The 23,175-nt window shown below is 47.6% G+C and overlaps 1 protein-coding gene across 2 annotated transcripts in view; it reads left to right on the plus strand.

The window, feature by feature from the left end:
- LOC129133505 (uncharacterized) overlaps nt 1–23,175 on the plus strand; it is a 148,388-nt gene that overhangs the window by 1,793 nt on the left and 123,420 nt on the right. The window contains exons 1-4 of one of the 2 annotated variants that reach the window (XM_077192285.1): nt 300–2,057; nt 4,924–5,002; nt 5,189–12,373; nt 14,242–20,069. In XM_077192285.1, coding sequence (XP_077048400.1) covers nt 1,926–2,057; nt 4,924–5,002; nt 5,189–6,447 — 1,470 coding nt within the window. In that variant the 5' untranslated portion in view covers nt 300–1,925 and the 3' untranslated portion in view covers nt 6,448–12,373; nt 14,242–20,069. Of the gene's footprint in view, nt 1–299; nt 2,058–4,923; nt 5,003–5,188; nt 12,374–14,241; nt 20,070–23,175 lie in introns of those variants that run through there. The other variant, XR_013185721.1, reaches the window with a different exon arrangement.

Consider the following 23,175-nt stretch of genomic DNA (forward strand, 5'->3'; position numbering starts at 1 on the left):
TCAATAAGCCCCCAAACACCCCTAGAAAACAACCCCCCACAGTGCCAATAAAATCCCCCAAAATCCAAGCCCCTCAAAATTCCTCAACTCCCCGAAAACCCTGTAATTACCTTCAAAAAACCCAGTAATTTCCCCTAAACTCCCAACAAAATTCCCCAAAGCTCAGAGAAGCCCAGTGTTCCCAAAAACCCTCCCGAAGGCCCTGGTCCCTGCCAGTCTCAGCTCAGTCCCGTCCTGGGCTGCAGCCAAACCCAGAGGTCCCCGAGCGACCCCAGCGCCGATCCTGGTGCCAATCCCAGTCTCGGCCTCAATCTCAGCCCATTTGGGTGATTTTAGGCCAAACTGGGCAGGTTTAGGTTGGGTTGCAGGTCCTTTGGAGTGATTTAAAGCCTTTCAGTGTGGATTTTAGGCCTCTTTGAATGATTTTAGGCTAAATCTTGTGGGTTTTAGGGTGGATTTTAGATCCCTTGGGATGATTTTAGGCCCATTTGTATAGAGTTTAGGCCTGTTTGGATGATTTTAGGATAAACTGGGCAGTTTTAGTGTGGATTTTGGGACCCTTTGGCTGATTTTATGCCCATATTGGGAGAATTTTAATCCTGTGTGGGTGATTTTAGGTCCCTTGTTTTGGTGATTTTGGGCCCATTTGGTTAGATTTTTTTGCTTCTTTGGTTAATTTTAGGTTGAACCAAGTCTTAGTAGGGTGATTTTAGGTCCTCTTGTGTTGGTTTCAGGCCTGTTTGGGTGATTTTAGGTCCCTGTGGGTGATTTTAGTAAAAAACAGGTGGATTTTTTATGGTGGATTTATGCACATTTGGGTCATTTCAGGCAAAACCAGATACTTTCAGGGCTGATTTTAAGCCCATTTCAGAAATTCAGGGTGATTTTAGGCTGTTTTGTGTGGGCTGCAAACCACTTTGGGCAATTTTAGGCCCATTTGGTTGGATTTTAGACCCCATTGGATAACTTGAATCCCATTTGGCTGATTTGAGGCCAAACCTGGTGGATTTCTGCTGCACTTGAGGCCCTTTAGGGTGATTTTAGGCCAACCTGGGCCCTTTTAGGACCGCGTGTTCCCTTGACCCTGCCCCTTTTGCCTCGCAGTTTGGGAATGGGGGAGAGGGAGGAGGAAGAGGATGGAGAGAGGAAGAGGTGGAGTGACAGCAGGAAGCAGCAGAGGAAGAGACAAGGGGGGAATCACATGGCCCTGGCGGTTCCTGAACTCACTGCAGCCCCGGGACCATCGCGCCCCATCCTGCAAGTGCCCGGGCAGGGGGAGCTCGGCCCCAAATCTGCCGGGGGCTCCCTGGGTTTGGGGGGGATGTCTGGAGCTGGCAGGGCTCCAAAGCCGAGCCGCAGATGGCCCTCGGGGGGACACTGGGGGGTCCCCGGGAGGTGTTTTTGGGGGTCCCGGTGTGGGTGGTGACAGGGCCCCAGCGAGGGGCGGGGGGATGTGGGTCCCCCCGCGGTGGGGGCTGGGCTTCCCAGCCGGGCCCTCCGAGCTCTGCCGGGGCTGCGTGGGGACCGCGCGGGAGCGGCGGCACCGGCGGGGGGCACCGGTTCTGGGGAGCCCCGGGAGAGCCGCGGCTTCCCCGAGCGGGAGCCCAGAGAGAGGAGAGCCCCAGAAGGGCAAAGCGGGGACCCCGAGAGGGGGGAACCCCTGGGATTGCCAGGACCCCAGCAAGTGGGATAGCTGGGAGTGGGGTTTGGGGTTCCTGGTGCTGGAAGTGGCTGCTCCCACTATAAGCCCAGTTGCTCCCCCCCATTTCCAGTTTCCTCAACACTCCCACTATGAGCCCAGTCACTCCCAGTCATTCCCTATGATGATGCAATTTGGTCCTAGCAAGATCTCACTTGCTCCCACTTTCATCTAGTGTGTTCCTAGTTCTCCCAGTTGCCCCTAGCTTAGTCCCAGTCATTCCAATATGGTCCCCGTCTCTCCCAGCATGGCCCCACTCACTCACACTTGCCCCCAGCATGATCCCAGGTCCTCTAGAGCATTCTCAGCCACCCCAGGGACTACTTCTATGGTGTCAAACACTTCCAGTATATCCCAGGTACCCTGAACTTTCTCATAGTTATTGCCAGGCACTTCTAGTTACCTCAGTGAACCTCATGGTTTACTTGCCCCTGTTTTTATCCCACTTGCTCCCAGTTCTTCTAATTATATCCCCAGTTGGCTCCCAGCACGGGCCTGGTAGCTGCCAATAACCCCCAATGAGGGTCCTATGACACGCACTCTAATCCCAGTATAATTCCAGTCACTCCCAGTCTGATGTCAGTTGCCCCCAGTGTGATCCCAGTTGTTCCCTGTCAATGCCAGAGTGACCCCAGTAGCCTCCAGTATGATCCCAGTGAATCCCTGTCTCTCCCAGTGTATCCCAGTCACCCCCTGCATGCTCTCAGTTGCTTTCAGCACAATTCCAGTTGTCCACAGCCACTCCTAGTCAATCCCAGTATGATTCCAGTCACCCTCAGTATGATCCCAGTTGCCCCCAGCATAGTTCCAGTTGTTCCCAGTTCCTACAAGTATGATCCCAGTTGCCCCTAGAATAGTCCTAGTCCCTCTCAGCATGGTCCCTGTCACATCCAGTGTCCCCCAGTGTAGATTCAATCACTTCCAGTTTCTGTAGGGTAGTCCCAGTCATCCCCAGCATGGTCCCTGCTGTTCCCAGTGTTGTTCCAGTTATCCCTAGTATGGTTACAGACACTCCAAGTTGCCCCAGTGAGGCTCTAGTTACCTGAGAATTATCCCAGTCTTTTCCAGTTATTCCCAGTTGCTTCCAGTATGATCCCAGTTGTGAGCTCAGTCCGCTCAGCATGGTTCCAGTACAGTCCAGTTGATCCCATTTGCTCCCAATGTGTCCACAATTTCCTCCCAACATGGGCCCAGTAGCTCCCAGTAACCCCCAGTCAGGTTCCATTCACACCCATTGTAATCCCAGTAGCTCCCAGGGTGGTCCCAGTAGTGCCCATAGTCACTGCCAGTATGGTCCCAGTCACTCCTAGTATGATCCCAGTTGCATCCAGTGACTCCTAGATCCTCCCAGTATTATTCCAGTCATGCCCAGAGTGACTCCCTGTAACTCCTAGTGTGGTCCCAGTTGCTCCCAGTCACCTCCAGTATGGTTCCAATCATGGCAAGCACCTTTTCAGTCACCCCCAGTCTGATTCCAGTAGGATCCCAGTCACTCTTACATACTCTCAGTACTATTCTGCTTACTCCCTGTATTATCCCAGTATGACCCTGACATAGGCACACCTCCTGCCATTATCACTCAGCATGATTCCAGTGGCTCCCATTTACCCCCACTATCGTTTCAGTCTCTCCCAGTATAACCCAGTTGGTCCCAGCATGTTCCCAGTCACTCCCAGATACCCAGAGTTGCTTCCAGCCTGATCCCATTTGACCACAGCTACTCCCAGTCACCATTAGTGCAGTCCCAGTTGCTGCAAGTATGATTCAGTATGATCCCAGTCTGCCCCAGCATGGTTCCAGTTTCTCCCTGTTCCTCCCAGTGTGAAGCCAGTTGCACCCAGTTGTCCCTAGTATAGTCCTAGTCATGCTGTGGATGATCCCAATCCCTCCCAACATGGCTCCAGTCATGCCCAGTTGCCACCAGTGCAGACCCAGTCACCCCCATTCCTTCCCAGTTGCCCACATTGTCATGCCAGTTCTCCCCAGCATGGTCCCCGTTGTTCCCAGTGTAGTTCCAGTCACCTCAGTTTGGTTACAGACACTCCCAGTATACCCCAGTTGCTCTCAGCATGCTTGTAGTAATTCCCAGTCATTCCCAGTTGCCCCATTAAGTTTCCAGTTACCCCAGTATAGCATAGTTCCTCCCAGTGATGCCACTCCTGGTATCCCCCAGCCCTCTCTGCATTCCCCCCTCCTGGATCTCCCAAGAGGAGCCCCAAGGGCTGTCAGTCCCCAGCAAGCCCCAGTGTGGATCTGCAGCCCCCAGTTTTCCCAGTTTGCTTCTCCTTCTCCCCGGGCCAGGTTCCCCCAGCCCCCAGCGGCTGGGAGCAGCCGAGAGCCCCGCGCTGCCCATCCCGACCTCTCCCAGCTCCATCCCCGCTCCTGCCGCGGGCTGCGAGGGCTGCGGGACCGGGGCACCGAGGGTGTGGCTGCTGCTGGGGGAGGAGGAGGAGGGATTGAAGTAGGAGAAGGAGGTGGGCTTAGGGAGGGGGAGGAGGAGTGGGAGGAAGAGGAGGATCAAGGAAAGGAGAAGGAACCATGAGGTTGAGCGCTCCCTGAATTCGCAGTCCTGCACCTGTGGGATCATCACCCCACCATCCTGCAGGTGACAGGGAAGGGGGACCTTGGCCCAGATATTCTGGGGGCTCTGTGGGTTGGGTTTTTTTGGGGGCAGTGTTTGGAGAATGTAGAACTGTACAGCTGAGTGGAAAAGGCCCCTTTTGGGGACATTGAGGGGTTCTGGTGACAGCCTGGAGGAGCAGAGCCCTGTGTTCCCCAGGAGCCCAAAGTGGGGAGCCCAGAGAAGGGGGAGTGCCGTGATTCACAGGACCTTCAACAAGGAGCTCCCCCACCCCAAAACAGAGAATAAGGGGAGAAGGCACCCTGTGACCCCGAAAAACCCCAGCATCCCTAAATGGGGAGACCAAGGAGGGGAGAACCTTTTGGATTCTTGGGATTCACAGCAGCCTGAGGAGGACAGTGACCGAGGAGAAGGGAGACCCACAATATGAGCATGACCCCAAGCATCTGGGACAGGGAGGAATCCCCAAAGACCAAAGGGGAGAGACCAGAGATGGGGAACTTCTGTGAGGCTTTTTCAGGGCTGAATCTTGGTGTTCTGGAGGAGTCTATGGACCCCAGATGTGCGGTGACTTCCAGAGATGGACTTGAGCAGAGGGACCTTCAAACTCGACATGCTTATCCCTTGTTTTCCCTCAAACTAGGATTTCCCATTCCCAACCCTTGGCTGGATGGAGAAGGAGGGTGCAAGGACAAGGAAGATGCCACGGAACACCCAGGCAGGTAAGGAGGAAGTCAGCGCCCCTTTCCCCCTCTCTCCTGCTCCATCTCCCAGCCCAGCACGGTCCCTGGCTGCAGGACAACCCTGCTGCCAAAGCTGTCCTGCTGGGGACGCACTGGGGGCATCTCCTTGCCCTTCCCTGTGGCACGGAGGCAAATCCCATCCTTTCCTTGTCCTTCCTATCCCAGACCAGGAGCTGAGGATGGAGGCCAGGGAGGACAAATCCCCATGGCAGAACCTCATGGAAGAGGCCATTTTGAGCAGCTCCACAGCACAGGAATCGAAGGGCAAAGAAAAGCCCCAGAGATCGCGCGCAAGGAGGGGCTGCAAACGCAGATCACGGGGATCTGAGGAGGAAAGATCCAACCTGGGCCGGGAAGGCAGCCAGGGATCGAGCCAGAGCTCGGACTTGGTGGTCCATGAGCAACATCATGATGGGGAGAAGCCCCACAAGTGCTTGGAGTGTGGGAAGAGCTTCAGCCGGAGCTCCGGCCTGATTCAGCACCAGAGGACCCACACAGGGGAACGGCCGTATGAGTGTGGGATATGTGGGAAGAGCTTCAGAGTCAGCTCCAGCCTGATCCGCCACCAGATTATCCACACTGGAGAACAACCCTACGAGTGTGGGGAATGTGGGAAGAGCTTCAGCCGGAGCTGCACCCTCATCCGTCACCAGGTGATCCACACTGGGGAGAGGCCCTATGAGTGTGATCAGTGCAGGAAGAGGTTTCAGCTCAGCTCCAGTCTCCTTGTGCACCAGCGTACGCACACAGACGAGAGGCCCTTCCGCTGCCCTGACTGCGGGAAGGGCTTCAGGCAAAACACCCATCTTGTCAGGCACCGGCGCATCCACACTGGGGAGAGGCCCCATGAGTGTGAGGAATGTGGGATGAGCTTCAGCCGGAGCTCCCACCTGATCTGCCACCAGAGGACCCACACTGGAGAGCGGCCCTATCAGTGTGGGGAATGTGGGAAGAGCTTCAGACAGAGCACCAACCTGATCCAGCACCAGAACATTCACACTGGGAAGAGGCCCTACAAATGTGGGGAATGTGGGAAGGGCTTCAGCCAGCGTGCCAACCTGGTCCAGCACCGGGTGATCCACACTGGGGAGAGACCCTACAAGTGTTCAGAATGTGGGAAGGGGTTTCGGATCAGCTCACATCTCCTCGTGCACCGTCGAACTCACACAGAGGAGAGGCCCTTCCACTGTCCCGACTGTGGGAAGGGATTCATGTACAACTCCACCCTCATCAACCACCAACGGATTCACACAAAGGAGAGGCCCTTCCGCTGCCCCGACTGTGGGAAGGGCTACAAGCACAATTCTACCCTGATCACCCATCGGTGCATCCACACTGGGGAGAGGCCCTACGAGTGTCCACAGTGTGGGAAGAGCTTCTCACAGAACTCAGCCTTGACCAAGCACCAACAGAGCCACCAGTAAGGGAAGCCCTGTGAGTGCCCCGATTTCAGGAAGAGCTTCGTGTGCTGCTCCAACTCCATCCCCCACTGGAGGACCCTTGTTGAGAAGAGCTCTGGTGACCCACATTCCCTGTGATCTATGTTGGAAGGCACCTAGCTGGTTATCCTTTTGTTTTGGCCTTCATTTTCTTCTGATTCATCTTCATCCCTTAAAAACAGGCAAAACAGGCTTGAAAAGAAAGAAACTGATCAAAGATATCTAAAGTCCCACCATTTCACAGTTGTTTTAGAGGGAATTTAGGATTTGGAGACATGATCTTGAGGATTTATGGGTTCTGGGAGGATTTTGGGCAGTGTTCTCCATCTCTTTGCACTGCAGAAACCAAGAGGGATCGATCTGCCTCCTCATAACAACTCAGTCCCACTGAAAACCATACAGTTGTACACCAGAAGGACTCAATCCCAACTCAAAATTGCTTGTTCCCTCCTCAAAAATCTCAATTGTGTGCCAAACTCACTTGATTTCAAAGCCGCCATGGTGAGAAGGGGTTGGAAGGAGACTGGGAGAAGTAGGATCCAAATTTGGAACGGTGGATTGAGATTGTGTGGGGCTGGGTGGGATGTATTTGATAGTAAATAAAACTTTTAGAGTTAGTGATTTCTGTCCCATTCATTTTCAGTCAGTTACAGTTCTGTTTCCGGAGTGCCACCTTGACAGCTGATTTGGTTTGTGTCCTCCTTTCTCTCCTGCCTCTCTTTGCCTGCTCTCTTTCTCTCTCAGTGCCTCCCTTGAGCCAGGACAGCTGCCACCAAAGACCCTACTTTGATTTAATTCTCAATGCAGGAGCTACAGCAACGATCGGTGAAGGCTGGCAGTGAAATGTCACTGTAAGATCTTGCTCTGCTTGGCTTTTGGCCTCTTCTTAAGAGCTCTGCCTTCGAGGGCAGGACACCTTTTCCTCAGGGGGAACTGGAATTCCAGACTCTTGGAGTGTGTGCCATGCAGGACCATACAGACTGGGATCATGCGGACTGGGATCATCTGGACTGGGATGGCTGCACCAGAACAATGTGAACTGAGGCAGTCCCACCCTGCCCAGGGATCCCTCCCAGTCCTGCACGGGGGCATAGCCAAAACTCTCCAGAGTGAACACGGAGGTCCTTAATCGATCCCGGTGCCAATCCCATTCCCAGTTTTGGTCTCAGTCTCTGTCCAGGAGCACTCCCAGTGTCAGTCCCAGTCCCAGTCTCGGTCTCAGTCTTGGAATGCTCCTGGAGCACTCCCAGTGCTGATTCCCGTCCTGGTGTTGATCTCGATCTCAACCAGCTGTGCTGGTCCCGGTCTCAGTTTGAGTCCCAGAGTGGTGCCAGTCTCGGTGCTGGTGCCACTTCTGGTTTCAGTCCCCATCTCAGTCTCGGTCTCTGAATTGTTCTGGTTCTAGTGCTGGTACCTGTGCCAGTCTTGGTCCTGGAGTGCTCCCTGTGCCAGCCTCAGTCCCAGTCCCAGAGCGCTGCCAGTCTCGGTGCTGATTCCAGTGCCAGTCTTGGTCTCAGTCCCGCAGTGCTCCAGCCAGTCTCCGTCCTGGTCCCAGTCCCAGAGAAGTCCTGGTGCCAGTGCTGGTCTCAGTTCCAGTCCTGGTCCCGGAGCACTCCCGGTGCCAGTCCTGGTTCTGAAGCACTCCCGGTAGCAAGTCCCAGTGTCAGTCTTGGTCTCAGTCTTTGTCCCAGTGCCAGTTCTGGTGCTGGTTTCAGTTTCGGTCCCAGTAATGGTGCCTGTCCCAGAGCGGTGCTGGTCTTGGTTCCGGTATCAGTTCTGGTCCCAGTCTCAGTCCCAGTCCCTGAGATTTTAGGCCCATTTAGGTGATTTTAGGCCAAGCTGGGCAGGTTTAGGGTGTGTTTTAGATCTCTCAGAGTGATTTCAAGCATTTTAGTGGGGATTTTAGGTCCCTTTGGATGGTTTTAAACCCATATGGGTGGATCTTAAGCCTGTGTGGGTGATTTTAGCCCCCTTTTCTTGGTGATTTTGGTTTCAGGATTCAAACAGTGTTGTCTTTCCCCACAGCTGTTCCTTCAGCTGGATTGGGAGGGCCTTTTGGCCTCTGGACGCACACTTCGGCTCCATTATTAGGACTGATGGATCCAAATCCTTAATCTCCAACAACAGTGGTATTTGGAGGTGCATCTCCTTTTTTCACAATTGTTTTTAAAACTGCAATATCAATAACTGTGCTACCCTGTCATGGGGTTGAATAATCACACCTTATTCATTATTGTTTAGTGACTTTAATTACATTAATTACTTTAATTCCTCCTTGATAATCTGCATCGACTCCTCCCATGACATGAATGCTTTTCAAAGCCAAGCTCCAGCGAGCAGTTATCAAACCAAAGTGTCCTGGAGGAATTGGAATTCCTGTGTCAATATTGATAATTCTCATTTGCTTTTGATTTATCCTAATTAATTATAATGCATGAAGGTCCAGCCCTGCAGCCTCTAGGAGGGCCCTGTCAGGGGCCATCAGACCAGAATAATTTCTCAGGAAGTTAAAGTGTCACTGTTCATGGTTGTATTTGCAATTTAAGTGCAGCCATGCACATCCAGGGGGTTTCCGTTTCCCAGGGGGCCCCTTGTTACCCTTGTTAAAGCTATAAAGCACATTTGTGAGATGGGTTCTCCATGGGGGCAGGTTCCCATCTCCCCCTATTTTCAACTGCTCTTTGAATAACCCTTTTACCCATTCAATCAATCCAGCAGATTGTGGATAGTCTGGTGTATGAAAAACCCAGCAGTCTTAATCACTGTATTTTTCACAGTAACAGACAAAGCATTCCACGTCACAGTATCAGCAAACCCCATAAAAATAGCCAATTTCATCTGTTTCTCCTTTATTTGTTGTATACAATCTCACAAAGTTTACCACTGACATTCAGGTCCTGGCCAATGCTTTTCTGTAGGATATTTAGTGCTAGATCCTTGAGCAGTCACAGGTGGTAAATCAGAATTGTCAGCATTATTTCACATTATTATTATTTTCTATATAGATAAAGATATAGATAGAAACATAGATAAATAAAAATATATGTTTAAAAATATATATTAAAATGTTATATTTTATTACATATATGTGTATAGTTATTTATTATATTAATATTCTTTCACTTGAACAAATTAATATAAGCTCAAGGTTAAAATCTTCTGCTGTTGCTCCATGTGAGAGCGACAACAACTGGTCCTTCTGTTGGTGCTGTTAACAAAATTCATCTTCATCTTTACCCACTCACAAGTTGTTTTCCTTTCTCCATATGCAATTTTTGGATGCATTTTAATACATCCAGTGGTTCAGCTTCTTTAAACTGACTGCCCCATTGCTCACACAGTGTTCTGACCTCAGTCCACTCCAGAGTCAGCAAACTCTAGGGAAGGGCTTCCCATCTGTGAATTTCAAATGGGACTGATTCCTTAAATTTACATTTAAGAAGTGACATTTTGTTGTGATCTGGCCAGACTATGCCAGTTTTGTTTCACGAGTGGGCAGGGTCAGCACCAAAGAAACAAACATGAACTGAAGGAATCAGTGTAATTTACTGTAGTTCAAAGCAGCAAAGAATCACAGAAGGAGAAGCTCAGCAATGCACCCAATCATCACTACCAAAGATTACCTGCAGTGATTAAGATCCATCACTGTTGTGGTGAGGATGGCTGCAGCAAACCTCTTTGGTTCCCTAATTTCAGGGCAAGGGTGACGAAAATGAAAAGGAGTGGGTTCGATGGAGTTGCTGGAAAGAACTTTAATAAAGGGTGAAAAACAGCAAACGTGGAGTAGCTGAGCACAGTGTGAGGGGCAGCATCCAGAGACCCAAAACAAAGGGGAAGCAGCAACATATACACTTGGGGGTGGAACATTCTGGAACTATAACCATATAGGGGAAACAAGTAATCAATAGGGGAGCAGAACTTGGACAACTTAACATAATAACACCAAGGGCTTATGGGGGAGCTCTCAGGCTCACCTAAGTCAAACAAATGATTCCCAGGGCTTGAAACTAATGCCCAGTTCTTTTGGGGTAAAATCTGGCTGACTTTGAGTCACAGCTGGGCCCATTTCCACATCTCCCCCTTTCTGTTTTCTAACAAAAATGGAGCTGAAAAAGCTTTGCAAAACTATAAAAACATCCAAACAAGCATGGAACAACCAACACCACAACAACAACAACCAAGAAAACTAACAGTCCTGTCTTGACTAAAGACATCATCCAACCCTTCAGTCCCCAGGATTAGAAGTGTTTATTCAACCAGTCTTTGTTTTCCACTTGAAGCTTCTTGAACCCTCCCCTCAGCACTAGAATGCTGTTGTGAATTGACTTGCTGGCTGGAGAGGTTCATGAAACGCATTCCCTCAAAGTCCTCACAGCTGTGCTCGTGTGCCAAGAGTAGAAAGTCTATTGCTGCCCTGTTCTGCACGGTGGTGTGTCTGATGGTATCTACGTCTGACAGCAGGCCACTCAGTGCAAGGGAGGTAGCATTGGTTTGCTCACTTAGGCACCCAAGATGGTCTAATTGTCCTAATGTTAGCCATCAGGAACACATAATCACAGAATGATTATATGCAGGTGCTTTTATTGAAGAGCTCCGGGTGTCAGGGGTACAGACCCAAATCTGACTCCAACATGGGTTCAGGATGAACATGTTTTTATACCCTTATTGTTATATAACTACATATTAATTATTAAACTTACATTGTTCTATTGTATACATTGATTTCATCCAAGCATGGATTTTTGTAATTTCCATCAAACCCCCCCAACATAGTTTCTCATGATTCTTTTTATGATTAAACAGTAATTATATCCAATTACCAAACAATCATCGCATCTAACAATCATATCATTTATGATAATCATTAAATTATTGTACAGGTGCAGCCTAATATTTTCCCTGGGTCTCCCTCAACATTTCCCCAGGACCTACCAGGTCCTTTATCCTTCCTTTCTAACTCCCCTGAATATTCTATTATTTTAGAAACATTTTATCCCTATACTATCACTAAGGCTTTGGATGCAGCCACCCAAGGGAACAAGATGGAGGCTGATTTTGTCTTGTTTTTACTCCAATACATAACATTGTCTTTGCAATCAGATTCAAAGTAGTGCATAGATCTTTTCATTCTATCTCTTTGGCTATGAATCATTTTCATGTTGGGTGCCAGCAAGGTAAGCCTCTCCAAGCTACAAAGTCCGCCTTTGATGTGTGAAGCCATACTGGGCCATGCTCTGTCCCTGCAAATAAGAAACACCTGTCAAGAATATTTTGCAGGTTGAGGAGTTTTTGCAAGACAAGGGCCATATTCAGCCGATGCACAATCCAGCCTGCTTGTAATAATGAACAAGGGACACGTTCACAAACAATGAATAATGGACATATTCAGAAATGGGGTCGGTATATCCTTGAAAAAGATACAAGAAGAAGAATCATTAGACTCAGCAAGTTTGTCAGTGAGCTTGGGAAAGTAGGAAAATGTGAGCCATGGGTGAGCCAGAAGACCACAGCAAGACGTGTGAAAAATTAGATGATCCAATCAGCATTCTAATTTAGACGCATGAACAGCTAGGATTAACCAATCATGTATTAGCTAGAGACACGTGGACAGTAGAGATTTATTATAAGTATAGTCTTTTTAGGGATAATAAATTTGGCTTCACTGGATCATATTGGTTATGGTGTGATGTCCCTGTACCTCTGCACCCCACATTTCTGGTGGAGAATGCAGGCAGGCCCCATGTCGTAGCACGAAAGGGACTCGAGGTCGGCAATTTGGCTGCTGTGCAGAGGATCGGAGCCAACCCTTGAGGAGTGGAGAAGCCTGTCGAAAGTATCCTCACTGCCCCAGAGAGAGCAAAAGGTTACTGGAGCTCCAATCGTAGATGACTTGAATCTCGCCCTGATCAAGGTGAGTGGCTGGGGAGGAGATGGGGTCTGAACATGAAAGGGAAGGTGTTCAGAAACTCCTCCAACATATCCTCTCTAAGAGAGAACCAAAGTACGATGCTTTCAATTTGAAGGGACTATTACACTGGACTTGGGACCATAATCTCATAGCAGGACCACAGGTTGCTTTTGAGATTTTGACATGGGAAGCTGTGGGTTGGATGTTGTGGGCCTGTATTGCATCTGGTGAGAGTGAGGCAAAAGAGGCATCTAAATATGCTACTTTGTGGAAAACTATCATAGAGGTGTTACGAGCCTTAAAAGCAGAGAGGAAAGCTGCTGCTGCGGCTTGTGCAGCCCTTGCCTCTGAGTCAGAACAGCCTCAGGAATTTCCATAACTTCAGTTCAGCAACTGTTTTCTACCACCTTAGATATTCCCTCACACAGCCCACAACCCCTCAGCTCAGAATCGAGCATTACACGGACTGCCACTCCAGCTCAGAGCGGGGATGAGGAAGCCGCTGCCTCTTTGGGGGGGTTAGCCTGCAGACCAAAGGACAGCTGTACTCAGAGTGAACAAACTGTTGATAACAGTAATTTAGAAACTAAACATGCTGAAAATGAAAAGGATAAGGAAGGATATGTTATTATGAGTAATGCTTCTATTGAAGAGGATTTAAAATCTTTAGTGGACAATTTGCAAAAATTGGTAATTCAACAAAAGGATTCAGTTGTCCCCAAAAGAGACTACTCTTCTGAGAAAATGGACTTGCCAATGATAGTAGGTTCAGACACACAACCAGGAAAGCAGTTACCACCCTCTCATTTTGTCTCTGAGCCAGTATTCAAGCCGGATAAATGAAACCCTCCTTCTCATGCTGTAAAAAATGTGGAATTAGAGTTGAAATGTGACCCTGAAATAGAAGCAGCTCAGAAACGAAAGTGGAAGGGAGTTATTACAGAAGCTATTATAGAAGGGACTTTTCTCTCAAATGATGGAGAGGCTTTTCCTGTAGTAACTAATGCTGCAAGTAGAGTTTGGGAACCTTTCGATTGAAAGATTTTAGAAAGGTTGAGAGCTGCAATTTCATTTAAAATCCCAACTTGCACAGTCACTTCTGCAGTATATTTTTACATCTAACACTAATTCCGGCTGATGGGCATACCCTAATAAGACTTATAACGCCACCCCATCAGCAGGTGATGTTTCATAAAAGCTGGGAGGAAAAGTGTGCTCAGGAAGCACCTAGAGTGCAGGGTGATCCTCTGTATGGTTTAACAGCACAACAGCTACTTGGCCAAGGGCCCTGGGCTACTGCCACTGCCCAGGCTAGGAGCATTGATCAAGTCTTGCAGATGAGCCAACAACTAGCATATAATGCTATCCTTGCACTTCCAGATGGGTTATGTACTAAGTCTTTTACACAGATTCACCTAAGAATGAATGAGGACTTTGATAAATTTGTAGACAGATTGCATGAAGCTATCTATGATCATCCTGATTTGGATTCAGACACAAAAGTACATTTGTTTAATATGCTTGCTTTTGACAATGCTAATGATCAAACTCGACAGATTTTGGGAACATTAAAGAAGGGAGCTGATGTTACAGAAATGCTGGAACTTATGGCTAGAACTACAGAAAGACAAAAAACGGCCTATGTAGCTGCTGCAGTACAGGATGCAGTAAAACCTTTGCTTTCTAAACTGCAAAAGAGAGCCAAATGAAAGAACATTAAATGCTTTGAATGTGGTAAAATCAAACATGTTAGGAGTCAGTGTCGCTCTGCAACTGTGAAAAAATTTTGTTCTATCTGCAAAAAAGATAACCACAATACTAAAGAATGTCGGTTCCAGGGAAACTAACTTAGGAGCGCGTTATGTCCGCAGGTAAAGAAACAAGTACGGAGAGCTGCCTGGATAGCTCAGCCTCCCATGGAGGAGGAGGAGGACTTTACTCACTCAGATCGTCAACTTCTGGAAGCGCTGGAGTGGATGTGGAAACCGCAGTAGACGTGACCATCACGGACTCTGCTGTGCACCTGATAGATACCAATGTAAAAGGACCCTTGGGGGATGAGCTTAGTGCTTTTCTGTTAGGGAGATCATCTGCCAGTAAAAAGGGATTGGATGTAATTCCTGGGGTTATTGATGCAGACTATCAAGGGGTTGTTAAAATTATGGTTAGAACATTTTTCCCTCCTGTATCTATTCCCAAAGGTTCACAAATTGCTCAGCTTGTTCCTTTTAAGTCTTGTGTCCCCTGTACAGGCTACAAGGAACGGGGAACAGGAAGCTTTGGTTCCACAGGTAAACCAGAAGTATATTGGGCCATGGACATCACAAGAGGTAAACCAGACAAACAGGTAACCCACATCTTAATGGTGATTCTATTACTAAGAAACTCATAATTGACACTGGAGCAGATGTAACCATCATTTCAAACACAATATGGCCAAAACATTGGGCATTGGTCGATCCTACTTTAGGTATTGCAGGTATTGGAGGGACTCAGGCAACTCAGATGAGCAGGGAAGTAATTACTTTTACTTTCCCAGATGGAGTGAATGTATCTACAAGGCCTTATGTCATGCAAACTCCTGGTACTTTACTAGGTTTGCTTGGTAGGGATCTGTTAAGCCAGTTAAAAGCTACCATTGTTATGCAGCCTTTTTAGCAGCGGCCACTGGAAGGCAGCAGATTCTCAAAATTAGCTGGACCACTGATACACCTGTGTGGATTGATCAGTGGCCACTGTCAAAGGAAAAGCTGCCCATAATCCAACAATTAGTGCAAGAACAGCTTGAGGAAGGGCACATAAAGCCATCCACTAGCCCTTGGAATGCTCCAATTTTTGCCATCCCGAAAAAGAGGGGGAAATGGAGGTTGCTACATTACTTACGTGCTGTTAATGCAGTAATGCTAAGTATGCATGCCTTGCAACCTGGTCTTCCAGCTCCTACTATGATACCTGAGTCATGGAATCTATTGATCATTGATCTCAAAGATTGTTTTTTCACCATTCCCTTGCATCCACATGACACAAGTAATTTTGAATTTTCTGTTCCATCTATCAATAAGGCAGAACCCTACAAAAGGTATGGATGGATTTGTTTGCCCCAAGGCATGCGAAATTCCCCTATGATGTGCCAAATTTATGTCGCTTGGGCATTAGAACCTGCTCGGCAGCAATTCCCTGAGTATATCATCTATCACTGCATGGATGATATATTAGTGGCTGGAAAACAATTAGACTCTGTTCTAAAAACCATGACGGTTTTGCTAGAGGAAAGGGGTTTAAAAATTGCTCCTTGGAAATATCTTGGGTGGCAGATTGATCAGTCAATAGTGAAGCCACAGAAACTCACCATTACTGCTGAAATTAAAACTGTACATGATGTCCAGAAGTTAGTGGGGGATATTCAATGGATTAGAACTATTTGTGGGATAACTAATGAAGAACTTGAACCATTAATACAGTTACTAGGTACTTTGTCTCAGGCAGATGAACACCAGACACTGGATAAAAAACAACAGTAGGCCTTGGATCACATTACCACAAAGGCTGCTACATCACATGCACATTGTCTGATCGAGGATGTTCCAGTTCAACTGATGATCATCAATCAAAGCAAGGAGGATGACAATTATGCTAAGCATCCTTTCACCTTGATTTGTCAAGGGTTAAAACTCGAGCTAATCCTTTAGTTATTTTGGAATGGGTATTTTTACCTGTAAAACAATCTAGAACTATTACTACTCGACTGGAACTTTTTGCTCATTTGATTATGAAGGGCAGAGGGAGAATGTTGGAAATCTGGGGACATGAACCATATGCAATTTTAGTACCATTAGCTAACTGGTATCTTGAATGGGGAAGTAGGCATTCTGTTTCTTTACAGATAGCTTTGGCTGCATATGATGGTAAAGTTCACAATACTTATCCATGGCACCGGGTGTTATCTTTATTGTAGCATCAGCATCTGGAGGACAGACCCTGGAGATCTTACTGTCCGGTGTCTGGGCAGACAGTATTTACAGATGCAGGTAAAAGGTCAAAAAAGGCTGCCTGCACTTGGCAGCAAGGCAAAGTGTGGAAAAAGCATGTCATTTTTGGAGAGGTAAAAGATACGTTCCAGACATTAGAATTGAAAGCTGTGATTTGGGCTTTTGAAAATTGGAATAATGAGGCCATTAACATTGTTTCTGATTCGCTTTATGTAGTTGGCTGTGTCCAATGCCTAGAAAGAGCAGTACTTAAGGAGGTGAGTAATGAGCATTTGTATTCCCTTTTAAGCTGATTGCTTAAAAACCTGAATCAACGAGGGCAGGAATACTTTATTACTCATGTTCATAGTCATCAAGCTCTCCCTGGTCTGTCTGAAGGTAACGCTCGAGCTGATCGGTTTGTAGCCACTGTCTGGCCAGTGCCAACCTCTGATAAATTTCAGCAAGCTAAAACTTATGCATTTCTTCATCAATCTGCAAAAATGTTAGTTAAACAATTTGGTATTCGCGTTACTGATGCTTTGGGTATTGTGCGATCCTGTCCTGATTGTCAACGAGATGGCATTGGTTTAGGCACTGGTGTTAACCCTAGGGGTACTCAACCCTTGCAATTATGGCAAATGGATGTAACTCATGTAGCAGAATTTGGTCAGAAAAAGTTTGTACATGTTTGCATTGATACCTATTCTTATGTTATATGGGCTACTCCCTTAACAGGTGAGACAGCTCATCATGTTGAGAAACATTTGTACAATTGCTTTGCCATATTAAGTATCCCCTTAGTAATGAAGACTGACAATGGTCCTGCTTACTGTTCCTCAAGATTCAAACGTTTCTGTAATTTATGGGGTATTTGACATGACACTGGTATTCCTCACAATCCTACTGGTCAGGCAATTATTGAGCATGCCCATCAGATGTTCAAGGGCATGCTGCAAAAACAAAAAGGGGGAACTACAGGGTTATCCCCTGAGGAAAAAAACAGCTAAAGCCATTTTTGTGCTTAATTACCTTAGAACAACAGGAGATAGGGAAGATCCACCTATTCTTGTGCATCATGCCCTCACACGTAATCCAAGTGAGGAACTGCCTGACGGTATTCAGGTCATGTTCAAAAGTCCAGAAACAGGGGTGTGGGAAGGATCAGCTACAGTAAAATTAATAGGAAGAGGTTATATGTGCTTACTTACAGATAAAGGCATTCATTGGATTCCAGCCAAGTGGGTGAAGCCTTATCTGAAACCATCGTCATCAACCCATGCTGTGTCCAGAGGCGGAGAATCAGCAAAAGCACCAATTCCAGAGAGCCCTGAATCTGATTCTTCAACCCCTGACACCTGAACAACAGTCTGAATATCTACCAAGCTTGCTGGAGTATGCTGAGGGAGTACTAGCAACTCCACATAGGCTTAATACACACGGGTTAGATATACACAGACTTCTTTTACCTTCACTTTCATCACAGGTTGTAAATCAAATAGAAAATGCTTGTTATCTGCATGGTTGTGTATGTAAGCTGTGGCTTAAGGTTCATTGTATAAAGTGTAACTTAAAAACCCGGCGACAAGTTCGTCAAGAACATAATTTAGCAGTGGCTCGAGGGAAAAAGCAAAAATTTAGGCCCATTAACCTGATATGCAATAACTGGTTTCACATACTTAACACTATTACCCTGAGAGTAGCATTAGCATTAGCTAAATTTTTAGGGCGTAACTCAGGAGGATATCAGAGTTTTCTCCAGGATGCATCTTTGATAGAAGTATATGAGCAAAGATTGTTACTGTGGGTGCAGTTTAACCTTGCTTTAATTTCTATAGTAAACCAAATTGTACTAGATAGCAAGATATTAGCTACTGAATGTGGAGTAGGAATAGCAATACCACAAATACATCACTTTGGAGATTTTGAGTGGAACCGAGCTAAAGCAATTTGGGCAAAGCACAGGCGTGATCAAAGACAACAGCAACAATGGCAGCAATCTGGCAAATATTAACAATGGTGCTCAGTGTAGTGATTAAGGAAACACAGGGAGTATACAATATAGATCAGTGAGCTAACATGTGGGTTACATGGGCTAACAGAACAGGGCAAGAATCTTTCTGCTTATCACCAGCTACACCTTCTGACCCATTTCGCACCTGTTTAATTGGAATTCCCTTAGACACAATGGAAGAATTGGAAATTGGACCAGAGCTCAAATTTATGGCAACTTAAGTAAGGCCTGGTCAAATTGGTGTACCACTAATCAAAATGGGATGATCACAGAAAATTGGTGTGAAAAACAAAAAATCCCTAGAAATCCTTTAGGAGCTCAGGCATTTACAATCACTCAAGGTTTAAATACTACAAGTCAGGAACCACAGGAACTGGATATTTTGGGATCCGTGCCAGGAAATTATTGTTTGTTCTTTGAGTACTACAAAGGTAAAGAGCTGATTAGGGAGAAGTCAGGAAAAACCGGAGATGATAGTGCTTGGATATCTCCTGTTTTCTTCATGGTATTACAATATCACGGCATACTGTGCCAATTGGACATGGTCTGTATCCTTAAAACAAAAATCAGCAAGCATGTTACCTCCTGGAGTTTTTCTCATTTATGGCGAGAGAGCCTGGCCTGCAATTCCTCAGAAAGCATTAGGAAGACTGTGCTATTTTGGGAAATTGACACTGTTTGCCCCTAGCATTCAACAGATGCTTGATATCAGGCACAAATTCCACCGTCCAAAATGTAGTGTGCATCTACTAGGCTCAGACTGTAAGGATAATGTAGAATTGTGGAATAGGCCCTCAGTTATACTGGCATCACTTTTTACACCAGGAGTAGCTTCATCACAGGCCCTTACACAATTAAAACGATTGTCTTGTTGGACAGGAAAACAAATTAACATTATATCTGAAATACTGAATGAGCTCACCACTGATGTAGGTAGCATACGCCAGGCTGTGTTACAGGATAGGGCTGCTATAGATTTTTTGTTGCTAGCACAAGGACATGGGTGTGAAGATTTTGAAGGGATGTGTTGCATGGATCTCTCTGACCACTCTGAATCTATTCACAAGAAACTGTCATTGCTTAAGGAGAATATGAAAAAGCTCACAGTTGTTGAGAATTCTTTTGATGAGTGGCTAAAATCCTGGGGAATAACAGGCTGGCTCAAGGACTTAGTACGCTTTGGCATTATGATACTTTGTATTCTTTTTTCAATTCCGCTTATAGTGCCTTGCTTACTATGCTGTGTGCAGAAAATAATTGACCGTGCTTTTAAATCAGTCTGGCTTGTGCAAAAACAAAACCAGGGAACTGTTGAGAGCTTTTTGCAGATTGAGGAGCTCTTGCTAGACAATGGCCATATTCAGCCGATGCACAATCCAGCTTGCTTGTAATAATGGACAATGGTCACATACACAAGCAATGAATAATGGACATATTCAGAAATGGGGTCGGTATATCCTTGAAAAAGATACAAGAAGAATCATCAGGACTCAGCAAGTTTGTCAGCAAGCTTGGGAAAGTAAGAAAAATGTGAGTCATGGGTGGGCCAGATGACCACAGCAAGACAGGTGAAAAATTAGGTGATCCAATCAGCATTCTAGTTTAGAAACGTGAACAGCTAGGATTAACCAATCATGTATTAGCTAGAGACGCGTGGACAGTAGAGATTTATTATAAATATAGTCTTTTTAGGGATAATAAATTTGGCTTCACTGGATCATGTTGGTCATGGTGTGTTGTCCCCGAACCCCTGCACCCCGCAATGTAAGGCAATTAGATCGGTTCTATGATGTAATTTTATGGAGTCCAGTGGGGAACCTTCTCCCTGCCTTCCTCCTGGTTTATCTCCTGTTGCTCTGTCCTGCTCCCCATGCTGTGAGTGTCAGGCAGGGGGGGTGGGGAAGTTGGCAAGAGACAAAGACCACTCACCGCTGAAGTGGCTGCCAGAACTCGGGCTGGCTCTTAGAGCTCCGGTGCCACGCCAGGAGAGGGGAACTGCCTTGGTATGGGGATTTACCAGAGGCAGAACCTTTATAGCCACTTGCTCTACGGTACCAGACACAAGCCACGACAGGGAGCAGGCAGAAGAGAAAGGAGGAGGTGCTCCGTCTTGAGGTTCCACATGGAGCAGTTTAACCCACATGAAGGGAGCAGGACAAAGAGCCGGTAGCTCTATTGTGCAAGGGATTTTGTACAGATACAAGTCAGGGGGTGGATACAAACAGCTAACCAATAGGGAATCCTCAGGGCACCAGTGAGGGGATTACATGGAGTGTCCCGGGCCAACTGGGGTAGGAGGGTGGAGAGGATGGGTCACCTGGGCCAATGGGGCTTCGAGGAGTAGGGGAATTCCAAAGGGGTGTTGCAGGACAGGGATTGGCCTGAGGTTTAAGTGGCAGGGGAGGTTCAGGAATCAAGGGCTGGGTTGCCTTGACAGGCAGGGAAAGAGCTGGAACAAGGGGTGGGGAATGGCATGAGGGACAGCTTTGAGGGAGGATAAAACCCAGGGGTAAACCAACTTGGGGAGAAAATGGGGGTACAACAGAACAAACCACTTAACAAGGAATCAATAAAATAAATTCAAACTGCAACAACCCCCATGTTCATGTGGCAACAGAGAGCTTTTATTTCCCAAGCCCTTGCTTATATAGGGCATTTGAAAAATCCCATCTGGATACTTTCGTAGGTCAGAACTCTATACGCCCCTTCAGGTCCTGGCCAAGGAAACGCCTGCAGCCTTGGGAGAGATGTGACTGGGCAAGGCCCCTGTCAGTCAAACCAGGGGCTGGTTGGTTTGTCTATCGCAAACCAGCTAAAATAGGGTAACACTGTGCCATCATTCATCCCTGTGCCATATCTCCTCTCCATATCCCTTTGTCCTGCTCCCTGTACTATCATTTCTCCCTGTAACTAGCAGAACTTTCTTTTCCCCAATTGTCTGTATGCCATAATCACTTGCAAGCTGCTCCTGCTTTCACAGAATCACAAAATCAGTTTGGTTGGAAGGGGCCAGCGGATCATCTGGTTCAACCTTCCTGCTCAGGCAGGATCATCCGGGGCACACGGCACAGGATTGTGTCCAGACCTACAGTCCCCTGTAGATCCAGATGAGGTTCAGTGTACACAAACCATGTGATGGAAGTTCCTACTGAGGTGCCATCACCATACCAACTCATTGGCAGTGATGTCATGGAAAGGAGAACAAAGAGTCAATAATTTGGTTACCAAATGCTCACAATATGAAGAAAGTATCTTTTTCACCGTATGGGCTTGCATCTTGTCTGTGGAAAAGACCTCCAGCAACTGAAAGAAGTGCCCTATGCTCCACTAGCACAGACTGGACTCTATAAGGGGCAAGTGCCTCCTGCTCAAGAGAGAGGGGCACACCGCAAGGTAACCTGTGGTTTTACTTGCCTGGCCTTGGTGAAGACATATGGAAGTGGGATGGAAAACCCACCTCTGCCTTGGCAGCACAGGTATGTGAGTTGAGAAGAAAAATTAACCACCACAGAAAACTCTTCAAGGAAAAATGCCCCTCAGTTTCCACTGGGCAAGTCTTCAGGTGGAATTGAAGGGCTGATGTTACTTCTGACTCTCTGGAAGGGACCTCCAGGTCATATTTACAAGGAGCAAGCAACAAGTACCATGATCAGAGCTAGAGGGGCCCTGGCTCCATCTGGGTGTGGAAAAAGGACAGTGGGGTCAGTTGGACTGTGTGGGTCCATGGCCTGGCACAGCAGAGTCACAGGAGCACAAGGCTTTAGTTGACACAGGTGCACAATGTACCCTGATGCCATCATGCAGGGGCAGAATCCACCTCTGTTTCTGGGATGATGGGGGATCCCAACAGGGGCTTTACTGGAAGCTAAAGTGCTCCTGACTGGGCATGAGTGGCAGAAAAACGCCATTGTCGCTGGCCTAGGGGCTCTGTGTATCCTTGGCACAGATCACCTCAGGAGAGGTATTTCAAGGACCCAAAAGGACACCACTGGGCTTTGGGAGAGCTGCTGTGGAAACAGAAGAAATTAGGACAGCTGAATCCCTTGCTTGGTCTTTCAGAGGACCCTTCTGCTGTGTGACTGCTGGGGTAGTTGAAGAACAGCAGGTACTGATGGCCAGCACAAGTGTCCCATTGGCAACATGGCACCGACTGGGACTTCAGCACCCGTGGCACAGACAGGAAAACCAGGGCATTGGGAACAGCCAGGGCTTGGGAAAGGCAGGTACTACCTGACTCACCTGATCTCCTGCTGTGCCCAGGTGACTCCAGTGGGTGTTGGACATGGGTGGGTGTGTCTGCCTGCAGCTCAGCAAAGCCTTTGGCACTGCCTCCATCTCCCTGCCTCTCCTGGAGCACCTGCAGCTCGCGGCTGGGACAGGTGCCTCTCGCTGGGAACACCTGGCTGGTGGCCAGGCCAAGGAGAAGTGGGAATAGGGCCACAGCCAGCTGGGGCTGGGCACTGCTGGGTTCCCCAGGGCTCAGTGTTGGGGCCAGTCCTATTCAACATCTAGCCTGGGTGGACAACTAGGGGCAACTGGGAGGCTTGATGGGGTCAAATAAGGAGTGTGGTGGCCCACTGGGAAAACTGGGGGTTAACTGGGAGGTGTGCGAGGCAATGCCCTCAAGAGACCCCAAAGCCCACCTGGGCCACCATGGGTTCATAACCCCCCAGTCTGCTTCTCCCAATGGATTTCATGGACAGTTGTAATCCTTGACTGACCCCCACGGGGTACTGGGCGGCATGGGGAGCTACTGGGACCATGTTGGGAGCCAACTGAAGACACACTGGGAGCAAAGGGAAGATGCTGGAACTATGTTGGGG

This window comes from Agelaius phoeniceus, chromosome 32 (assembly GCF_051311805.1).
Source record: "Agelaius phoeniceus isolate bAgePho1 chromosome 32, bAgePho1.hap1, whole genome shotgun sequence".
NCBI classification, from domain to species: Eukaryota; Metazoa; Chordata; class Aves; order Passeriformes; family Icteridae; genus Agelaius; species Agelaius phoeniceus.